Below are 17,960 nucleotides of genomic sequence, written 5' to 3'. Positions count from 1 at the left end.
GTATCATGGCCTGTGACCCCTCCCCCACCCCGGAAGGCAGCCCTGCCTCCCCTTGGCTGCCAGCAGACACCCTGTGGGCACAAAGCCTGGCGTGCTGGGGTCAGAGGTCCCAGCTGCGTGGGAGCGCATGCCCTGGCTTTGCCCTGAGCAAGCAGATTCGTGTACAATGTACATCGTGCTCAAGGAAGCAGAGCAGAGGCTGTCACTCCCGGCTTCAGAGGGGGACCCTGAGCCTCAGAGAGAGGAGGCTCCAGGAGGCTCCCTGCTGCCCAGGGCTCCACAGCAGAGCGGGTCAGCGATGCCAGCGCTGCCTGCAACCCACTGCCCTTTCCCCGACTCCACTCTTACCTCCCCAGCAGGTTTCTGGGCCTGGGCTGATCTCTTATCTCCATCTGTGGCTGAAGCTGCCTCCTGAGCTCCCGCAGGGCTGGGCATCCAAGAATGCTGGGGCCCAGCATTGATGAGCTGGCCGTGGCCCAGGGGGAGCCCAGCCTGAGGCCCGCTCCTCTCTCTGCCCCCACCTCCACTCCCTTCTCCGGACTGCTGAGGAGTCTTCTCCCTGATGCAGCCCCGGGGGGGGGGGGGGCGGCCACAAGGCAGTGGCCCCTGAGGCCTGGCTCCTGTCCTCACATGGCCCAAGCGGATCCCCACCCCACCCCACCCCCCTGTGAAATTTTCCAACCGCCTCTGCAACGTGACAGTGCTTGGTGGCCTGTCGTCAGGGAAGAGTATTTTTAGTGTGGAACCCACCACCTAAAGAGAGGCAAGTTATCAATAGCAGCTTCAAAGGGCTCTTTCTTTTTTTTTTTTTTTTTTTTTTTCTCTCCCATGGCTCCAGGACCTGAGCAATCTGTGCCCGTTAAATTCTGCCAACATTTTCATCATCGCCCCGCAGCTCGGCCTCTGGAGGAGACCAACCTGGCCAGGAAGGAGTGGGCAGGAGCCCGCAGACCCACCAAGGCAGAGGGAAAGGGTGCGGAAGAGGCCCCGCCCCAGCATTAGCAGGAATGAGGGGTGAGGGGGCGGGGACTTCCGAGCGCACAGCATTGGCGTGGGCCCCTACTTCCGCCTCTAGTAGCAGCCCCGGTGTTTGCTGAGAACTCGCCGTGTGCCAGCCGGCGCCGGGCTGCCTGCCTCTCAGGGCGTTGGGGCGTTGTCTGCATTAGATGCTTCCGTCAGCCTCCAAAAAGTTCCTCATTCTGGCTGTTAGGTGTTTCTGGAGGGAGGGGTTCCATGGTCAAGTGGGTCTGGGAAAGCTTTTTTTGGGGGGGGCGTATTTTTGTGAAGTGAGAAGCAGGGAGGCAGACAGACAGACCCCCGCATGCGCCCGACCGGTATCCACCTGACATGCCCACCAGGGGGCAATGCTCTGCCCATCTGGGGCATCGCTCTGTTGCAACCAGAGCCATTCTAGCGCCTGAGGCAGAGGCCATGGAGCCATCCTCAGCACCCAGGCCAACTTTGCTCCAATGGAGCCTCGGCTGCAGAAGGGGAAGAGAGAGACAGAGAGGAAGGAGAGGGGGAGGGGTGGAGAAGCAGATGGGCGCTTCTCCTGTGTGCCCTGGCCGGGAATCAAACCTGGGACTCCTGCACGCCAGGCTGACGCTCTACCACTGAGCCAACCGGCCAAGGCCTCTATGGAATGTCTTATAGGGAGCTGGAGTGGCCATCTACCTTGCTTTGGGGGCATTTGGCTGCTTGCCCTTTTAGAATTCGTTAGAGCTACAAGGCAGGCAGGGTGCCAGGCATCACTAGGGACCCGGTTCCTACGTTATGATGCCACGCTTCTAGTGCTGGCTCCCCTACTCGTTGTCACCTCGTGGCCCAGCGTGGCTGCTGTGCTCCAGCCATCGCATGCCTATTTGACCAGGAAGAAAGAGGGAGGGGAAGAAAAGGGTGGAGGTGCTGCCCTACCAGGTAAGTCAGCTTCCTTTGAGGGTCTGGCCCTGAGGACACACCAGGCACTTCTGCTGACACCTCAGTGGCCAGAGCATCATCCCACGCCGCCCTTGGTGTGACAGCAGCATTTCAGCTGAGGGCACTGCCAGCCTGAGTAAAACAGAGGACCCGGGGGACAAGATCTTGGGCGGCCATTTGTCAGAAGACTTGCACAGAGCCCTGAAGCCACCCAGAGCCCTGTGGCCGGGCTTGCCTTTGGCCTTCCCGGTGTCCTCCGGCTTCCGCCAGTGCAGGGCCCAGAGTTGCAGGCCCTTGCGCCGTGTGGATTCACGGTCACTGCCTGGAAGGAAGGGCAGTGCCCGGCACTGGGCAGAACTCTCAGCTCTCAGGCCTGGAACACCCTCGCCACATCCAGGCTGGGCCCCAGCAGCGTGCGGGCAGGCGGGAGCCACGGCGTTGCACGGAGGCCCTAGCGGGCTCTGGTTTCTCTGCCTCCCTGGCTGTGCCCCGGGGGCTGGCAGCTGGCTTCCTCTCGCGGTGCCTGCTGAGGACCTGCTGCCCTGCGGGCCTCGGACAGGTCGGCAGCGAGCAGGCCGGGTCCTCCTCTCTGCACCCTTCCCAGGGGCTCCCAGATGGCTGTGGGCCGATCTGTGCACAGGGCCCAGTGGAAGCGGGAGGGGTTAAGTTTAATTCCCCGGAGCCACCCCAGTGCCTGCGGAGCTGCCGGGGCGCACAGGGTGGGAGAGGAAGAGCTGGAACCTGCCTAAGGAGTGGGAATGGGGCATGCAAGGCTGTGTGATCCGTTTCTCTTCCACCAGCAGGGAGGGGGCTGGTGGCAGCCCCCCTCCCGCCCCAGCACACCCCACCTCCATTCCTGGCAGGATCGCCGTGTTTTGGAGAGCATTGGGTAAGAGACAGAGGGCACTTGGGTTCTTCTGAAAATAGGTGTCCTACCCCACTCATCCTGGCATCTGCTCCATCGGTAGAACAAGCAAGCAGGGGGGGGGATGCGGGGACAACCAGGGACAACCAAGTCCCAGTGATTGCCAGGCACGCCCCTGGCCTGCCTTCATGGCTCCCAGTAAAGGAGTGGGAGGGGCCCCTGCAGACTGGACTGTGGGCTGGGAGTGTCACAGCGGACAGGGGTACAGTCTGGGCGGTCCTGTGGGGGGCTCCACACCCTAATGACGGCTCTCCTGTGATTTCAAATTCTTAATTGGGAAAGAGGGGTCCATGTTTTTATTTTGCACTGGGCCCCACCAATTCTGTAGCCATCCTAAGTGAGGAGAGAGGGTTCAGTGCAGGGGTCGGGACCCCGCGGAGGGCTGCTGCTCAGTTTCAGGGCTTTGGAAGCTGCACACCTCCAGCTAAGTGGCTCTGTCCGCTCCAGGCAAGGTGGTGGCAGGCTAGCAAGCAGGCTCCACTGATAAGAGGCCTCACAGCGGGCAGTTTGCCAGCACTGCCCAGGCCAGGGAAGGCAGTCTACCCAGGATTCCCACAGCCCGGCCTGGGCTCAGGGGACCCTAAGGGCTGGGTCCTCTCCAAGGCACCCCCTGGAGACAAGGCTAGCCTGGCACCTCCAATCACTTACTGGCTTCAATAACAAAGAGCCCTTCCAGGGGTCGGGATCCCCCATAGAGCACTCAGCGCCCAGGCCCACCGCCCCCCAGAACCATGCCTGCGCTCCTCAGCACTGCCATCAAAGACACCTCACAGGACCCCCCAGGGGCAGTGGCTGGGGGTGACCGTGGCTCTGCCCAGCTGACACCTCTTCCTCTCCAGGCTTCCTCTACCTTCCACAGGGGGTTCAAACGATTTGATCTGGGGCAGGGGGAGCCATGACCCACAGCGCTGCACCCTCAGCCTAGCTCCCGGGGTTGTCTGAGCCAGGCCAACAGGGACGGGGGGCTAATCCTGGGGTGCTTCGGGCAGTTCCCTCCCCCTCCTGGGGAGCGAAGGAGAGAGTGCAGGAGGGCAGCAGCGGAGGTGCAGGGAGAATGCTCAGGGCGGCAGTCCCTGCCAAGAATGAGGCAAACGAGGCTGGGGTGAGAAGCAGCTGTGGTCTGAGCTCCTGGATGCAGCTGTGGTCTGAGCTCCTGGATGCAGCTGTGGTCTGAGCTCCTGGATGCAGCTGTGGTCTGAGCTCCTGGATGCAGCTGTGGTCTGAGCTCCTGGATGCAGCTGAGTCTGCAGCCCACCTCCCGGACTGGCCAGCCAACAGTAAACACTCCTTTCCCGAGGCCTCTTTCACTTGTAGCCGAACCATAGCAACTGTATCCCTGGTTCTCCCTGTCCTCTCTGCTTTCCTGCCGCTGGGGCCCTGGGCCCAATTCAGCCCTGTCCCCTCAAGGCAGAGTAACCAGACTTGGTGTTTATTCCAAATCAGTGGCCTCGGGGAACATCTGATCGCACCTGGGCCCTGGCTCATCAGGATGCACCGGGAGCTGGCTCAGAAAGTCAGCAGGAGAAAAATAAATATAAAAGACAAGGGCCCTGGCTGGTTGGCTCAGTGGTAGAGTGTCGGCCTGGCGTGCAGAAGTCCCGGGTTTGATTCCCGGCCAGGGCACACAGGAGAAGCGCCCATCTGCTTCTCCACCCCTCCCCCTCTCCTTCCTCTCTGTCTCTCTCTTCCCCTCCCGCAGCCGAGGCTCCATTGGAGCAAAGATGGCCCTGGCGCTGGGGATAGCTCCTTGGCCTCCGCCCCAGGCGCTAGAGTGGCTCTGGTCGTGGCAGAGTGATGCCCCGGAGGGGCAGAGCATAGCCCTCTGGTGGGCAGAGCGTCGCCCCCTGGTGGGCGTGCCGGGTGGATCCCGGTCAGGCGCATGCGGGAGTCTGTCTGTCTCTCCCCGTTTCCAGCTTCAGAAAAATACAAAAAACATAAATAAATAAGACAAGGAACAAAAAAACAACAAAAAAAAGGAAAAATCTGCATTTCTGTACTCCAATGAGCTCCTGCAGAAGCAGAAAGCCAATATTAGTTCCTGCAGAGGGGTCACAGCGCTGGCCCTCTGGATTCGTGCCTTTGGCCATCAGGACTGGCAGGACAATTGCCCGGCAGCTGGCCTTGGCTGCCCGTCTCCCCTAATTATTTCTCATTAGAGGGCCGTGTCCCCACGCGCAGGGGCAGAGCTCTGTGGCGACAGCGTTGGGCCTGCCATTGGTTGAAATAGAAAGGTTTTTCCAGCAAAGCCAGAGCGGGGGAGGCAGAGCCTGCTGGCAGCACCGGACACACTGGACAGCGTCCTGCGGGCCTGACGCTGGTGACCCCAACTCTGTGTCTCCAGCAGGGAACTCTCTCTCACACTGCCCTCCTCACTGGAGGGGACATCGGTGCGGTGCACCCCGACGTGCCGTGGGCGCTGTCCCCTGCCTGTGGGGGCTCCTGCGGGCGTGCCCCAGCCTCTCTTCCTGGGTGAGGTGCAGAAGGAAGAGACAGGTGGGTGAGGCCTGTCGCTCAGCTGGGGTTCGTCCTCTCCCTCCTCCACCCTCCAGCGGACACCCCACCTCAGCTGTCCCCTCTGCAGGTCCCCAGGGCTGGAGGGGGGACGACTCAGGAGGGGACCCCTGCTCTCATTCCTTTGGAGTCTGAGCCCTGGTTACTACTGTTCTTTCTCAGGTGCGGGGGCTGTACTGTCCTTTCACTGTAAGAGTCCCTCGGGGCACCGTGGCGACAATAGGGCCCCGATTTCCACACGTGCGCCCCGGTCACTTGGAGTGCCAGCAGCCCCGCCACCTCCTGTTGATGGGGATGGTCAGCCCCGATGGACTCGACAGACTCGGGCCTCCTCTGTCCGCTGCTCCCTGGGCCCGAGGGGTTTAAAACGCCCACCCGGGAGGCAGCAGTAGCTGAGTTCAGTGAGACCCTGGTGAGAGAGCACCCCTTGGGGAGGGGACTTCTCACCTGACAGAGCCCAGAGAGGTGGAGGTACAGTTTCCCCAGTGGGTCACTGGGACGGGGACCAGTGGGGCCAGGCCAGCTTCCTCCCTGGCCCCGAATGCTTGGCTCGTGTTGTTGGGGAGAAGGTGCTGTGTATGTGTCCCGTTCCTTAGTGTCCAGCAGGGTGTCCTCCATCTTTACTGGTGCGGCCTGGGGAGGCTGCCCCCGTGTCCTGTGAAGCAGGCGGCTCCAGGACGGTATGGAGGGTGATATGACCAGTGCGTCCTCGTCTGGGAAATGGGCACCAGGCTGGGCGCGGGGCAGCGTGGGGCCCACACCTGTGGGGATCGGGCCTCCATGAGCCCCTGGGTGGTGGTGCAGCCTCCGTGGGCGAGGGGTCAAGCCCACACCTGAGCAGGTGTGTGAGGACTGTCCAGGGCAGAGGGACCCAGTGTGGTCAACTCGCCACCAGGTGGCGATTTCTTCTCCTGGACGATGTGCCACATAGGGTGCTCAGGACGGTCTGTGTGGCTGGTAGGGTGGACATTCAGAGGTGGCTGTAGCCAGAGCACCTGGGCAGATGGAAGTCCATGCTCTTGGTCTCAGAATGGCCTCTGGCGTGACCACTTCATGCCAGTTCCAGGTGGCCTGTGCCAGGGGCTTGCTAAGCCACCTTTTCCTGATGACTGTTTCCTGGTGGCTGTTTGCATGTGACACAAGGGCCTTCACGCTGATGCCCACAATCACATGTCCACCCACATGGCTCCAGCCCTGAGCCTCTTGTCCCCACCCGGCCCTGCCCAGCCCTCCAGGACATTGACTCCTACCCTGAGTCTGTAGGTTTTCTTTCTTTCTTTCTTTCTTTTTTTTTTTTGTATTTTTCCAAAGCTGGAAACAGGGAGGCAGTCAGACAGACTCCTGCATGTGCCCGACCGGGATCCACCTGGCACACCCACCAGGGGCCGATGCTCTGCCCCTCCGGGGCATCGCTCTGTCGCGACCAGAGCCATTTTAGCACCTGAGGCAGAGGCCACAGAGCCATCCTCAGCGCCCGGGCCAACTTTGCTCCAATGGAGCCTTGGCTGCGGGAGGGGAAGAGAGAGACAGAGAGGAAGGAGAGGGGGAGGGGTGGAGAAGCAGATGGGCGCTTCTCCTGTGTGCCCTGGCTGGGAATCGAACCCAGGACTCCTGCACGCCAGGCCGACGCTCTGCCACTGAGCCAACTGGCCAGGGCCTGTAGGTATTCTTTTTTTTTTTTTTTTTTGTATTTTTCTGAAGCTGGAAACAGGGAGAGACAGTCAGACAGACTCCTGCATGCGCCCGACCAGGATCCACCCGGCACGCCCACCAGGGGCGAAGCTCTGCCCACCAGGGGGCGATGCTCTGCCCCTCCGGGATGTCGCTCTGCCGTGACCAGAGCCACTCTAGCGCCTGGGGCAGAGGCCACAGAGCCATCCCCAGTGCCCGGGCCATCTTTGCTCCAATGGACCCTTGGCTGCGGGAGGGGAAGAGAGAGACAGAGAGGAAGGAGAGGGGGAGGGGTGGAGAAGCAGATGGGCGCTTCTCCTATGTGCCCTGGCCGGGAATCAAACCCAGGACTCCTGCACGCCAGGCCGACGCTCTACCACTGAGCCAACCGGCCAGGGCCTGTAGGTATTCTTGTATGTACTACATTCCCACTCACACAGGATACATGACCAGGAGCTTGAAGTCACCCCCTCCCACCCTGCACTGAGCAGATGGGTCCCTCACCTCCGCTTCAGCTCAGCAGCAGACCCCAAAGGCACTGCCACCAGGAGCTGCCAGCTCAACGCAACCCCCGTGGCAGGCTCTCTCTCGAGGGGAGAGCTGAGGGGTATGCCTGGCACTGTGCCCGACACTCTCTGTCCCCAGCCTCACGGCCGTCCTCCCACCAGATGCAGGGCCTGCACATGCGTCACTTATGGCCGCGTCCGCTGCCTCACTCCATCACAGCGACAGCAGGGTGTCCAGTGTGTAGCAGGTGCTCAGTAAGACCTGTGGGTGGGTGGATGGATGGATGGATGGATGGGCGGGCCACTCAGTCAGTGGGTGAGCTCCCTCCTGGGAGAGGGGTGACAGGCTCTGGTTTTGCTAACTGACTAGGGTTTGTGTGAATGGGGCATTCGCCCAATGGCCTCCTTGGACCGGCCATATTGCACCCAAATGCTAGGTGCTTCACCAGTGGAAAAATCGGAGCCCCAGGCCACTCCCTCTTCAGGAGTGGGTCTGTGGGAGCTGAGAGTCAGAGCCTGTACTCTACCCCAACTCTCAGCTAGCTTTTCCCTGGGTTCCCTGCCATCCTGGGGCCTGGACACTCACTCCTTGGAACTCCAGAGCAAGATGACCTCTGGAGAGCCACACGGGGACCTGCCTTATTCACCCTGAATTGCCTTGGCTGGTTTGGGCCTCACCTAGAAGACACTAGGCCCCAAGGGTTGGTAGATTTGTTGACCTCAAGGGCCTTGACCTCAGGGCTCGGCTAAGAGTGTGGTCATTAAGAGAAGGGTGTCTGGCCTTGTGTGACCTTGGGTGGTAGTGTCCAGCTCTGTACAGGGCTCACTGGTCCTACCCACCTCATAGGGTGAATAGGGGCCATTGCGTCAGGCTTGTACATGTTGAAAGGGGGCACTCACCATGTGGGCCACGGCCATCCTCACAACTCTGGCCCAGCCCTGGCCCTTCCTCTTCTGAAGGCTTCGACTTACAGAAGGAGCTCTCCCAGCTCAGAGAAGGTCAGTAAGTCCCCTAAGTCTTATAGCCAGGTATAGCTCAGTGCCTGGGTCTGACTCAGCCCGCCCCCCCCCCCACTGCAGCCCCTGGTGGCAGGGGTTAGGGGAGAGACCACTGGGGAGAAAGCTCTAGAATATTGACAGCCACAAGGGTGACTGAGACTTTAAAGGGGCCATCGCTCCACAGGCTCTCCACCCTGGATGGTAAGCAACACACGTTCCCTAAGATGGGACACTGAGGCTGGGGAGGGGACTCCCAGCCAGAGCCTCCTCTGAACTCCTGTTCGACTCCATCCCCTCAGGCTGGAGAGGGAGCAGGCACCTGTGAGAGAGAGCTCCCTCTGGCCAGAGCGGACGTCAGGATGGTTGGGGAGGAGCAGGGACTGGTGGAGGGTACTCTACAGGGAGCATGGTGGACACTGAGCCCTGCGCCAGCGTCAGGGGCACAGGAAGGCATTCCTAATGAGAGCACTGGGGTGGAGCAGCCCTCACTGACCACTCCCAGAACTCTTCTCCTTGGCTCGTCTCACCACCAACTAGGCGCCCAGTGCTGCCCGCCAGTCAAGTTGGGGGGCAGCGAGGATGGGTCAGCTGGGGGAGCCCATAGAGGAGGAGCAGGTCCTGCTGGTGGACAGAAGGGGGTATAGCCAGGTACTCAGAGAAGGCTTCCAGGAAGGTGAGCTCCATCCCCCAACACGGGCTGCAAGAAGTCATGGAATAGTGGGGTTCACCATGGCGAGGGTCTGGGGTCTCCACCTTGCAACCAGCTCTGAGGAGGGGGTAGAGGGAGCCCAGCACCTCACTCCCCCAAAAGTTACTGAAGCACCTCTTTAGGCCAGTGGGAGGGGTGGTCCCAGATGGGTCCAGAAACTGCTGTAAGTACAGGAGTGCCCGTGTGTGCCGGTTGCCTGGGGTCCCATCTTGCAGCCTCTGCTTGGGTCTCATAGCTCCGCCCTTGGCGCGGACATGGGCGTTTCTGTCCTCTCTGTGGCCTCCGCAGACGTGCCATGTGCCACAAAAGACTGGCGAGTTCCCGCTCCCCCCCTCCCTCTGTCCCTGTTCCCTTCGCTGTCGCTGTCAGATGCGGTCTAACTGCCGTTTTGAGGCCCCAGACTGACGCTGGGTGGCTGTCTCCCTGGTCTGTGGGTGTCTGTGTGTCTGCCTGTGGGCGTGTCTGTCTGCCTGTGTCTCTCGCTGAATCTGTCCTTGACCGTGTCTGTCTGAACGTGCCTGGTGGGGGAGGGCCCCTTCGCCTCTCCTCTCTCCTCTCCCATCCCCTCCTGCCGGCGCTAACGCAACCGCCGCTGCCTTGGCTGCGCCGGGAACGGGAGCGCAGTGGCCTCCTCTGTCCATGCAGCCGTGACCGCTCCACCGCGCTGCCCGCCAGAGGGTCCTTCTCTGGGCTCTTAGCTGCTGGCCGCTCCTCCTTCAGCCTGGGGCCCCGCCCTAGCCCCGGGTGGGTGCGCTCCCCTCCCGGCGGCGGGGTCCGCGGGCTCCCCATCTTTCCTTATGTAACTCCACATCTGGCGGCGCTTTGCAGGTCACCCTGGGCCCTCTGCTGGGACCTGCTCACGGGGAGACTGAGACCCTGAGTCCCACACAGATCGAGGGGGGGGGGGAGCCGACCCCTGGCCAGGGCGCGGCTCTCAGTGACCCTTCCTATCTTTTCTCTGTAAGACGTTCTTTCCCGCGGACTCGCTTGCCCCAAGGATGAAGGAGAAGGGGTTCCGGGGTGCTAGTGCCCCTGAACGCGGGTGAGGGAGTTTTCCCCACCTCCACTCCAGGTCCCCACAGGCGACCCGGTTCCCGACGAAGGCTGGTCAGGGATCACCCGGCCGAGGGCGCAGGGCCAGCCGAGTGGTCGAGAGACGGGCTCCGGTGCTCACGTGCCGGCTGACTGCAGGCGAGCCCCCAGCCCCGCCCCCGCCAGCCCCGGGCCGGGCTCCCCGCCAGCCGCGCTGCGCACACGGGCTGGGCTCCGGCGGCCGGCGGGCACGCGGCGCTGTCCGTGGTGCTGCCGGCGCCGGGCGGGGCGGGACCGGGGCGGGGCGAGCGTTGCAGCCAATGGAGGGGGCGCTGCGCGGGGCGCGGGGGGCGGCGGGCTGGGCGCGGGGCGCACTTGGCGGCGCGCTGCACTCGGGGCGCACAGACGCTGAGGCAGCGGCTCGGGTCCGGGTTCCGCTCGGGCTGCAGCAGTCGTGCCACTGGCCCCATCCGGCTCGGAGTCCGGCCTGGGACCCCACGGCGCCGTCCGCCCCGGCCTCGGCGCCCGCGGACCATGCGCCGGGCACCCCCTGGGGAACCCGTCTGGGCTGAAAGCCCGCACACATCAGGCTCCTGGGCCGGGGTCCATCCCGGTCACCCGGCCGGCTGTTCGCGCCCCGCTCCGCGCCCCGGCGCCGCGTGAGCCGGCGGGGCCATGGAGCGCACGCCACCCGACGGGCCGCTGAACGCGTCGGGAGCGCTGGCTGGAGAGGCGGCGGCGGCGGCGGCGGGCGGGGCGCGCGGCTTCTCCGCCGCTTGGACCGCGGTGCTGGCCGCGCTCATGGCGCTCCTCATTGTGGCCACGGTGCTGGGAAACGCGCTGGTCATGCTCGCCTTCGTGGCCGACTCGAGCCTCCGCACCCAGAACAACTTCTTTCTGCTCAATCTCGCCATCTCCGATTTCCTCGTGGGTAAAGCCCCCAGCCCCAGCCCAAGTCCGGGAGCGCTCGGCCCGCCTCACCAGAGGGTATCGGAGCGCGGAACTAGTGTGTCTTTTGCTCCGGCACACGCGCCCCAGCGGGGACCCGGCCGAGGGAGGGGACATTAGGGACTCCTGGGGCGGTGGGCGCGGACGAAGTTCCCTGCCTCCCCGCCGCGGTACGCGGGCTGGGGAGAGTGATGTGCCTGCGTAAGGGGCCCGGAGCGGGCGGGCGCTTGGCGAGGCGCAAGGCGCGGCGGCTGCGGGTGCAGTACTGGCTCCTGTGGTAGCCAAACAAAGGCTGCGCGGACTCAGGACGCGCGGAGGGCGGCGGGGGAAGGTTTGGGGGAGTCTTGGGGGGAGGGACATGGAATGGGGGTTTTGGAGCCGTGTTGGGGGAAGGGGCCGTGGGGAAGGCGCGGCAGAGGTGGGGGAGATGCTCCCAGGAGCGCGCTCTCACGTGTTCACGAGCTGCTGCCGGCTGGGGGGGCGGGGCGTGCGGTGGGGACCGGAGCGCCAGACACCTGTTGGGGCTGCGTGGAGCGTCTGGTGGACACTCCCGAGCGGGGCCTGGTGGTGGCAGCGGGGCTTGGCGGCAGGAGCGGCTGGCGCGGCGGTGGCTGAGTGCCCTTCGAGTCAGGAGAAAGGCTTTCTTGGTTTCTGAGCTGAAGAGGAAAGGCTGTCCAAAGCCAGGAGAGAGGCTGGGGTCCTGCTAGCCAGAGGAGAGAGAGGAAATTCTCCTTCTCCCTCCCTTGGGGGACTGGGAGGGGGCTGGGCAGAAAAAAACCCTGGGAACTACCAGTCCAGGAGCAGGGCTCACTGTGTGTGCCCAGAGGTCCCCACACAGAATCGTCCCTCAGGAACCCAGGGGGAGGACAGAGGTCGAAGGGCAGATGGTGTGCAGCGGGGACAGGGTAGAGTGGGTGGGTGAGGTAAGGGTTGCTGCCATGCCCTGCGGTGGTGGGTCCGACCCCAGGCCCGGGTCCAGCGCTGGCCCACCCTGGCCCTGCTCTCTCACAGGAGCCTTCTGCATCCCACTGTATGTGCCCTACGTGTTGACCGGGCGCTGGCCCTTCAGCCGGGGCCTCTGCAAGCTGTGGCTGGTCGTGGACTATCTGCTCTGCACGTCTTCCGTCTTCAACATCGTGCTCATCAGCTATGACCGCTTCCTGTCGGTCACTCGTGCTGTGAGTCTGGGATGCAGGTGCCCACGCTCAGTCCTGGGCCGGGGGGGGGGAGAGGTGGTCAGGGGTGGCCCCAGGAGGTGCCTGGCAGGGAGTCGTGGGCAGTGCCAGGTGAGATTGGAGCCTGCTAGCCTCACACCTGAGGTGCCAGGCTCCCCACTCAGTAGCCATTTGCTGCCAGTAGGATTGGTCCCGGAACAGGGGAGAGGCACTGTCTGGGCCTGGCATCAGACAATCTGGAAGGAAGGGGGCCACTTCAGGCTCCTCTTCGGGGCAGGTCTCCTGTCTTTGGAACTGAGGGCGGATCTGGGCCAGAGGCCCTTGGTGGCACTGCCCCGTTCCTTGTCTGTGTGTGTGTGTGTGTGTGTGTGTGTGTGTGTGTCCCAGGGAGACAGGCATCAGCTGCTGGCTCCACAGGTTTCCCTTGGCGTGAGTGGCCACCATGAGTTGGGGACCCAGACTGCTTCCCATGTCAGTGCCACATGGGCATGTGGTTGGCAGCACTGGGGCCGAGGTCTCTCCCTGCCCTCTTGATGGCTTTATCTGGCACCCCCAAGGGCTCTCTGCTGGAGGGCCACACTTGCCCTGTCCAGAGAGACATGAGACAGAGTGCAAACAGACGGGTTTGCGGTCAGTAGGCCTGGGTCGAACCCCAGCTCTGCCTCCCTTAGCCGGTCCACCTGGCTTATCCCTCCCTCCATCCCTGAGTGAGAAAGTGGGGAGTTATGGGGCTGTTGTGAAGGTTACGGGAGACGATACACAGAGGTGTCAAGCACAGAGCCTGCCACCCTGCGGGGACTCGAGAGACAGGGACAATGACAAGCCCCTTGGGGGAGCTCACAGTAAACATGCAGTCTGGCTATAGGACAGCATGATGGGGCCTCAGCCAGCCCAGGATTCGCTGGGGGAGGAGGAAGGGAAGGGGGTCGGGGTAGGAAGGAGAGGTACCTCTGCCCGGGGCACAGAGGCCTAGAGGCCACCGGGAGCTCCCAGTCCTGTCGTCCTGCTGCAGCTGGTGGCAGCCGGCTGTCCCGGCTCCGTCCCCTTCCCTCCTGACCCAGCGTGTCCCACGTGTCCCACGGCAGGTCTCTTACCGGGCCCAGCAGGGCAACACGCGGCGGGCGGTGCAGAAGATGGTGCTGGTGTGGGTGCTGGCCTTCCTGCTGTACGGGCCGGCCATCCTGAGCTGGGAGTACCTGTCTGGCGGCAGCTCCATCCCCGAGGGCCAGTGCTACGCCGAGTTCTTCTACAACTGGTACTTCCTCATGACAGCCTCCACGCTCGAGTTCTTCACGCCCTTCCTCAGCGTCACCTTCTTCAACCTCAGCATCTACCTGAACATCCAGAGACGCACCCGCGACCGGCTGGACGGGGCGCGCGAGACGGCCGGCCCCGAGCCCGCGCCCGAGGCCCCGCCCACGCCGCCCGCGGCGCCCGGCTGCTGGGGCTGCTGGCCGAGGGGGCGCGGGGAGACCGTGCCTCTGCACAGGTTCGGGGTCAGGGTCGGCGAGGCGGCCCCCGGCACCGAGGCCGGGGAGGCGGCCCTGGGGGGCAGCGGCGGAGGCACCGCAGGCTCGCCCACCTCCAGCTCGGGCAGCTCCTCGCGGGGCACAGAGCGGCCTCGCTCGCTCAAGAGGGGCTCCAAGCCCTCGGCGTCCTCCGCGTCCCTGGAGAAGCGCATGAAGATGGTGTCCCAGAGCATCACCCAGCGGTTCCGGCTGTCCCGGGACAAGAAGGTGGCCAAGTCGCTGGCCGTCATCGTGAGCATCTTCGGGCTCTGCTGGGCCCCGTACACCCTCCTGATGATCATCCGGGCCGCCTGCCACGGCCACTGCGTCCCCAGCTACTGGTACGAGACGTCCTTCTGGCTGCTGTGGGCCAACTCGGCGGTGAACCCGGTCCTCTACCCGCTGTGCCACCACAGTTTCCGCCGCGCCTTCACCAAGCTGCTCTGCCCGCACAAGCTCAAGGTGCAGGCCCACAGCTCCCTGGAGCACTGCTGGAAGTGAGCTGGCCCCTCACGGCCACTGGGGACCCAGGCAGGGCCCTCGACGGCCACTCCGCCCCGACGCCCTCCTTTCCTGGGCGGCCGCCTCCGACTTCACCCCACTACATGCCGTGGTGGCTTCTCGGAGACCCCCGGTCTGCAGTGGAGGCCGCTCAGTGGGCTAGCCCAGGGGCCCACGCAGCCTGAACTGCATGAATGTGCGTGGCCGGCCCTGCCACCCAGATCTCAGCTCCACCCCAGAAGGAACAGTCCAGGGGTCTCAGCCGTGATGTGCACCCCACATGGGCACTGGGACAGCCAGTGGTGTCCACCCTTCGCACAAGTAATGCTTGGCTGTTCTTCCCAAAGCAAGCGCTCGGTGTGTGCTCTGGGCCCCCTGACCCGGCAGTTGGCCCCCTCGCGTGTGCACACCTGCCCACCTGCCCCTGCTCCACCTGCCCACCTGCCCCTGCACACCTGCCCCTGCACACCTGCCCATCTGCACACCTGCCCCTGCACACCTGCCCACCTGCACACCTACCCCTGCACACCTGCCCATCTGCACACCTGCCCCTGCTCCACCTGCACACCTGCCCACCTGCCCATCTGCACACCTGCCCACCTGCCCCTGCTCCACTTGCACACCTGCACACCTGCCCATCTGCACACCTGCCCATCTGCACACCTGCCCCTGCTCCACTTGCACACCTGTACACCTGCCCACCTGCACACCTGCACACCTGCCCCTGCTCCACCTGCACACCTGCCCACCTGCCCCTGCTCCACCTGCCCACCTGCACACCTGCCCATTTGCACACCTGCCCCTGCTCCAGACCGCCGGGCGGCCGTCTGTCTCCTGCTGAAACCCTCCTTCCTCCCTCCATCTCTCTCTGCCCGCAAAGTGCCAGCTGCCTCCCCCCCACCCCCCGAGAACTTCACCGCGGCTGTTCTCTGCTTTTCCATTCTGGGCGTTTCGGGAAGACAAAGAAGAAGAAAACGTGTCCGTGAACTCGATGTTCTTTGGATGTTTAATCAAGAGAGACAAGATTGCAGAGGAGCCCGGGGCAGATTGGCAGGTGTGGGCTCCCACGCCCTCACTCCTCGCGCTGCCATTTCCGGCTGCGCCGCGCCAGCTGTTCCTTCTGCCCACCCTGCCCCCTGGCTTGGGCGCTGGGCCCGCCTGGCGGCTCTGCGAGTAGCCAAAGCCCGAGACTGATGCCTGTCCAGCCAGTGGGCAGCCACCCCTCTCCCTCTGCTCAGCCAGCGTGTCCAGGGGCTGACGGGTCACAGGGTCCCCGGCTCTGCCCTGAGGTCCCCGAGGCTCGCAGGGCAGGCAGAGGGGACCAGGGCCAGCGGGTGCCCAGTGGACGGGCTGCTTCGCCATATCCCCTGCACCCGTGGGTGCCCTGCATGCTCCGCCTCCCCGGCACCTGCCGCACCAGCCCTGCAGACCCTGAGGCCCTCAGTAAAGTGTATTTTTTTATTGGTGCTGAATCCTGAGGACTTTGTGGAGGGGGGTGGACTTCAGTGGGGCTTTAGGGTGGACTTCAGGGGGGCTTTAGGGTGGACTTCAGTGAGGGGGGCTTTAGGGTGGACTTCAGTGGGGGGGGCTTTAGGGTGGACTTCAGTGGGGCTTTAGGGTGGACTTCAGTGAGGGGGGCTTTAGGGTGGACTTCAGTGGGGGGGCTTTAGGGTGGACTTCAGTGGGGCATTAGGGAGACACAAGACTGCTTAGCCAACATGAGGCACAGCCCCGCCCACCCCTGGCCTCAGTCTTCTCTTCTAAGTTGGGGGGGGGGGCTGCCGTGGGGAGAAAAGACCAGGCTGGCTGGCACACCAGGGGTCAGTCCTAGTAAGGACCCGAGTCACCTGTTCAGGGGAGCTCACTTCAGCCTTGAGAATACAGCCCACGGGCCCCCGCCCCCCGATGCAGCCTGTGGCCTTTGGGATGGGGTTCTCATCTTTCTTGGCCGTGATCTGTCTGGGGAACTCCGGGAGCTTCCCCGGGTTGGGGGGCATGAGGGCTGGAGCTGAGCCTGGGTGGGGGGAGGGGGAGTGAAGGGAAGGGAACTGTCTCTGGTAGAGGAGCCGTCCTGGGCAGAGGCCCTGAGCCAGGCAGGACCGAGGGGGCCGGATGGAGAGAGAGACCTGATGTGGGCCCAGCAGGCTCCTTGGAGGGGCGGACGCTGGTCTCACCCCAGGAAGGGGGGCGAGACCCGCCCAACTCAGGGGAGGTCCAGACTCCGGTGGGTGGGATGCCGCGTCCTCCTTCCCGGCCGGAGGGCCTGCCTCTCCGTGCCCTTGTGGACAGCCTCTCCTCTGTCCCCACGGTGCTGGCCCTGCCTCGCTCCACTGCTGACCACACCCTCACTTTCCACGCAGAGATTCGGTCACGGTTGTCGCCACGGGTCCCCTGGTGCCTCCTGCGGTGGGCTGCAGGTCGGTGTGCCGACCCTGTTCCCATCAACATTCAAAACGACAGCCCCCCCCTCTCCGGACGTCATGTCACCCCAGCTGGACTGCACCTGTATGTCCCAAGAACCTCAGGAAACCCTCTAGCTCCTCAGCGGGCACCCTGCCCCTGCCCCTTACCCTGCACCCCCTGGACCCACTGGTCCAGGCAGGCACCTCCTCGGTGACCAGAGGGAGCGGCTGCCCTGGAGACTAGGTGTCATCATGAGTGGAGGCTGGAGCGGGGCCGCAGGAGGAGATGCTGCAAGACCAGTGGGCAGCACCGTCCGCAGGGCCCAGGACCCAGGAACGCTGTGTGCTGCCTGTGTCCACTAGCCACTGGACGCCCTGCTGACCCCGCACGGCCCAGCCTGAACCTCCCTGCGGGCCTCTGTCCAGCAGCCCAGAGCGGCGTCTGAGCAAGGACAAAGGACCTGCTTGCCCGCTCTCTGCAGCAGCGGCGGCGGCCGCCTCGGGGGACGCAGTCCAGCGGAGCCCTCCCTGCCCCTCCGCCCAGCCCTGCTAACTGGCTACAAATTAGAGGATAAAAGCACAGGCTTTCAAAAAAAAAAAAGCACAGGCTTTCAAGCAATTTTGCCTTCAATCTCCCAGAAGTGCCGCTTGTCGGCTCCTGCAAAGGGGACGGAGGAGGAGAGAAAGTCACCTAAGGGACTGGGCCTGGTCCTGCAGCAAACAGACACGCCAGGGGGCCGTTCTCCTTGAACCCCACACTGGGCCAGACACAGAGCCTACACCCCTCCTCCCCTCCACTCACACACACACACACACACACACACACACACACACACACACACACAGAGACCGTGGGCCGGGCCAGCTGCTAGGTGGCACCTGAACAAACAACTCGGGTGGAGAAGTGGGGCCACGCCCCCGGGGTCAGGCCGGCAGGGGCGGGGAAACAGGGCAGAGGACACGGAGGAAGGGGTGGCCCCGTTCACCAGCCAAGGGAGGCTTTCTGAGGTGGTGACATCGCATCCATCCATCCATCCATCCCGCACTCACTGAGCAGGGGGGCTGGCTCCCAGGGAGGCCCAGGCTGCAAAGGAGGCACGCCGAGGGACTCAGCAATGCCAGGGGTGCGGAAGATGGGCTGGCACCCAGCAGAGCC

At 63.9% G+C, this 17,960-nt stretch overlaps 1 protein-coding gene and 1 long non-coding RNA gene across 2 annotated transcripts in view; one reads left to right on the top strand and one right to left on the bottom strand.

The window, feature by feature from the left end:
• Positions 1 to 17,960, bottom strand: part of LOC136405207 (uncharacterized) — a 57,430-nt gene that overhangs the window by 38,561 nt on the left and 909 nt on the right. The gene's annotated exons all lie outside the window — the stretch shown is intronic.
• On the top strand, positions 10,946 to 14,795 carry HRH3 (histamine receptor H3). Its single transcript, XM_066386348.1, has 3 exons — positions 10,946 to 11,201; positions 12,230 to 12,396; positions 13,479 to 14,795. Exons 1-3 carry the CDS (start codon positions 10,946 to 10,948, stop codon positions 14,400 to 14,402), a joined length of 1,347 nt encoding a protein of 448 aa, XP_066242445.1. The 3' UTR covers positions 14,403 to 14,795.

The sequence above is a fragment of the Saccopteryx leptura genome, chromosome 5 (assembly GCF_036850995.1).
Source record: "Saccopteryx leptura isolate mSacLep1 chromosome 5, mSacLep1_pri_phased_curated, whole genome shotgun sequence".
NCBI lineage: Eukaryota > Metazoa > Chordata > Mammalia > Chiroptera > Emballonuridae > Saccopteryx > Saccopteryx leptura.
Note: the sequence above shows the minus strand (reverse complement) of the source record. Positions and strands in the feature narration are given on the sequence as shown.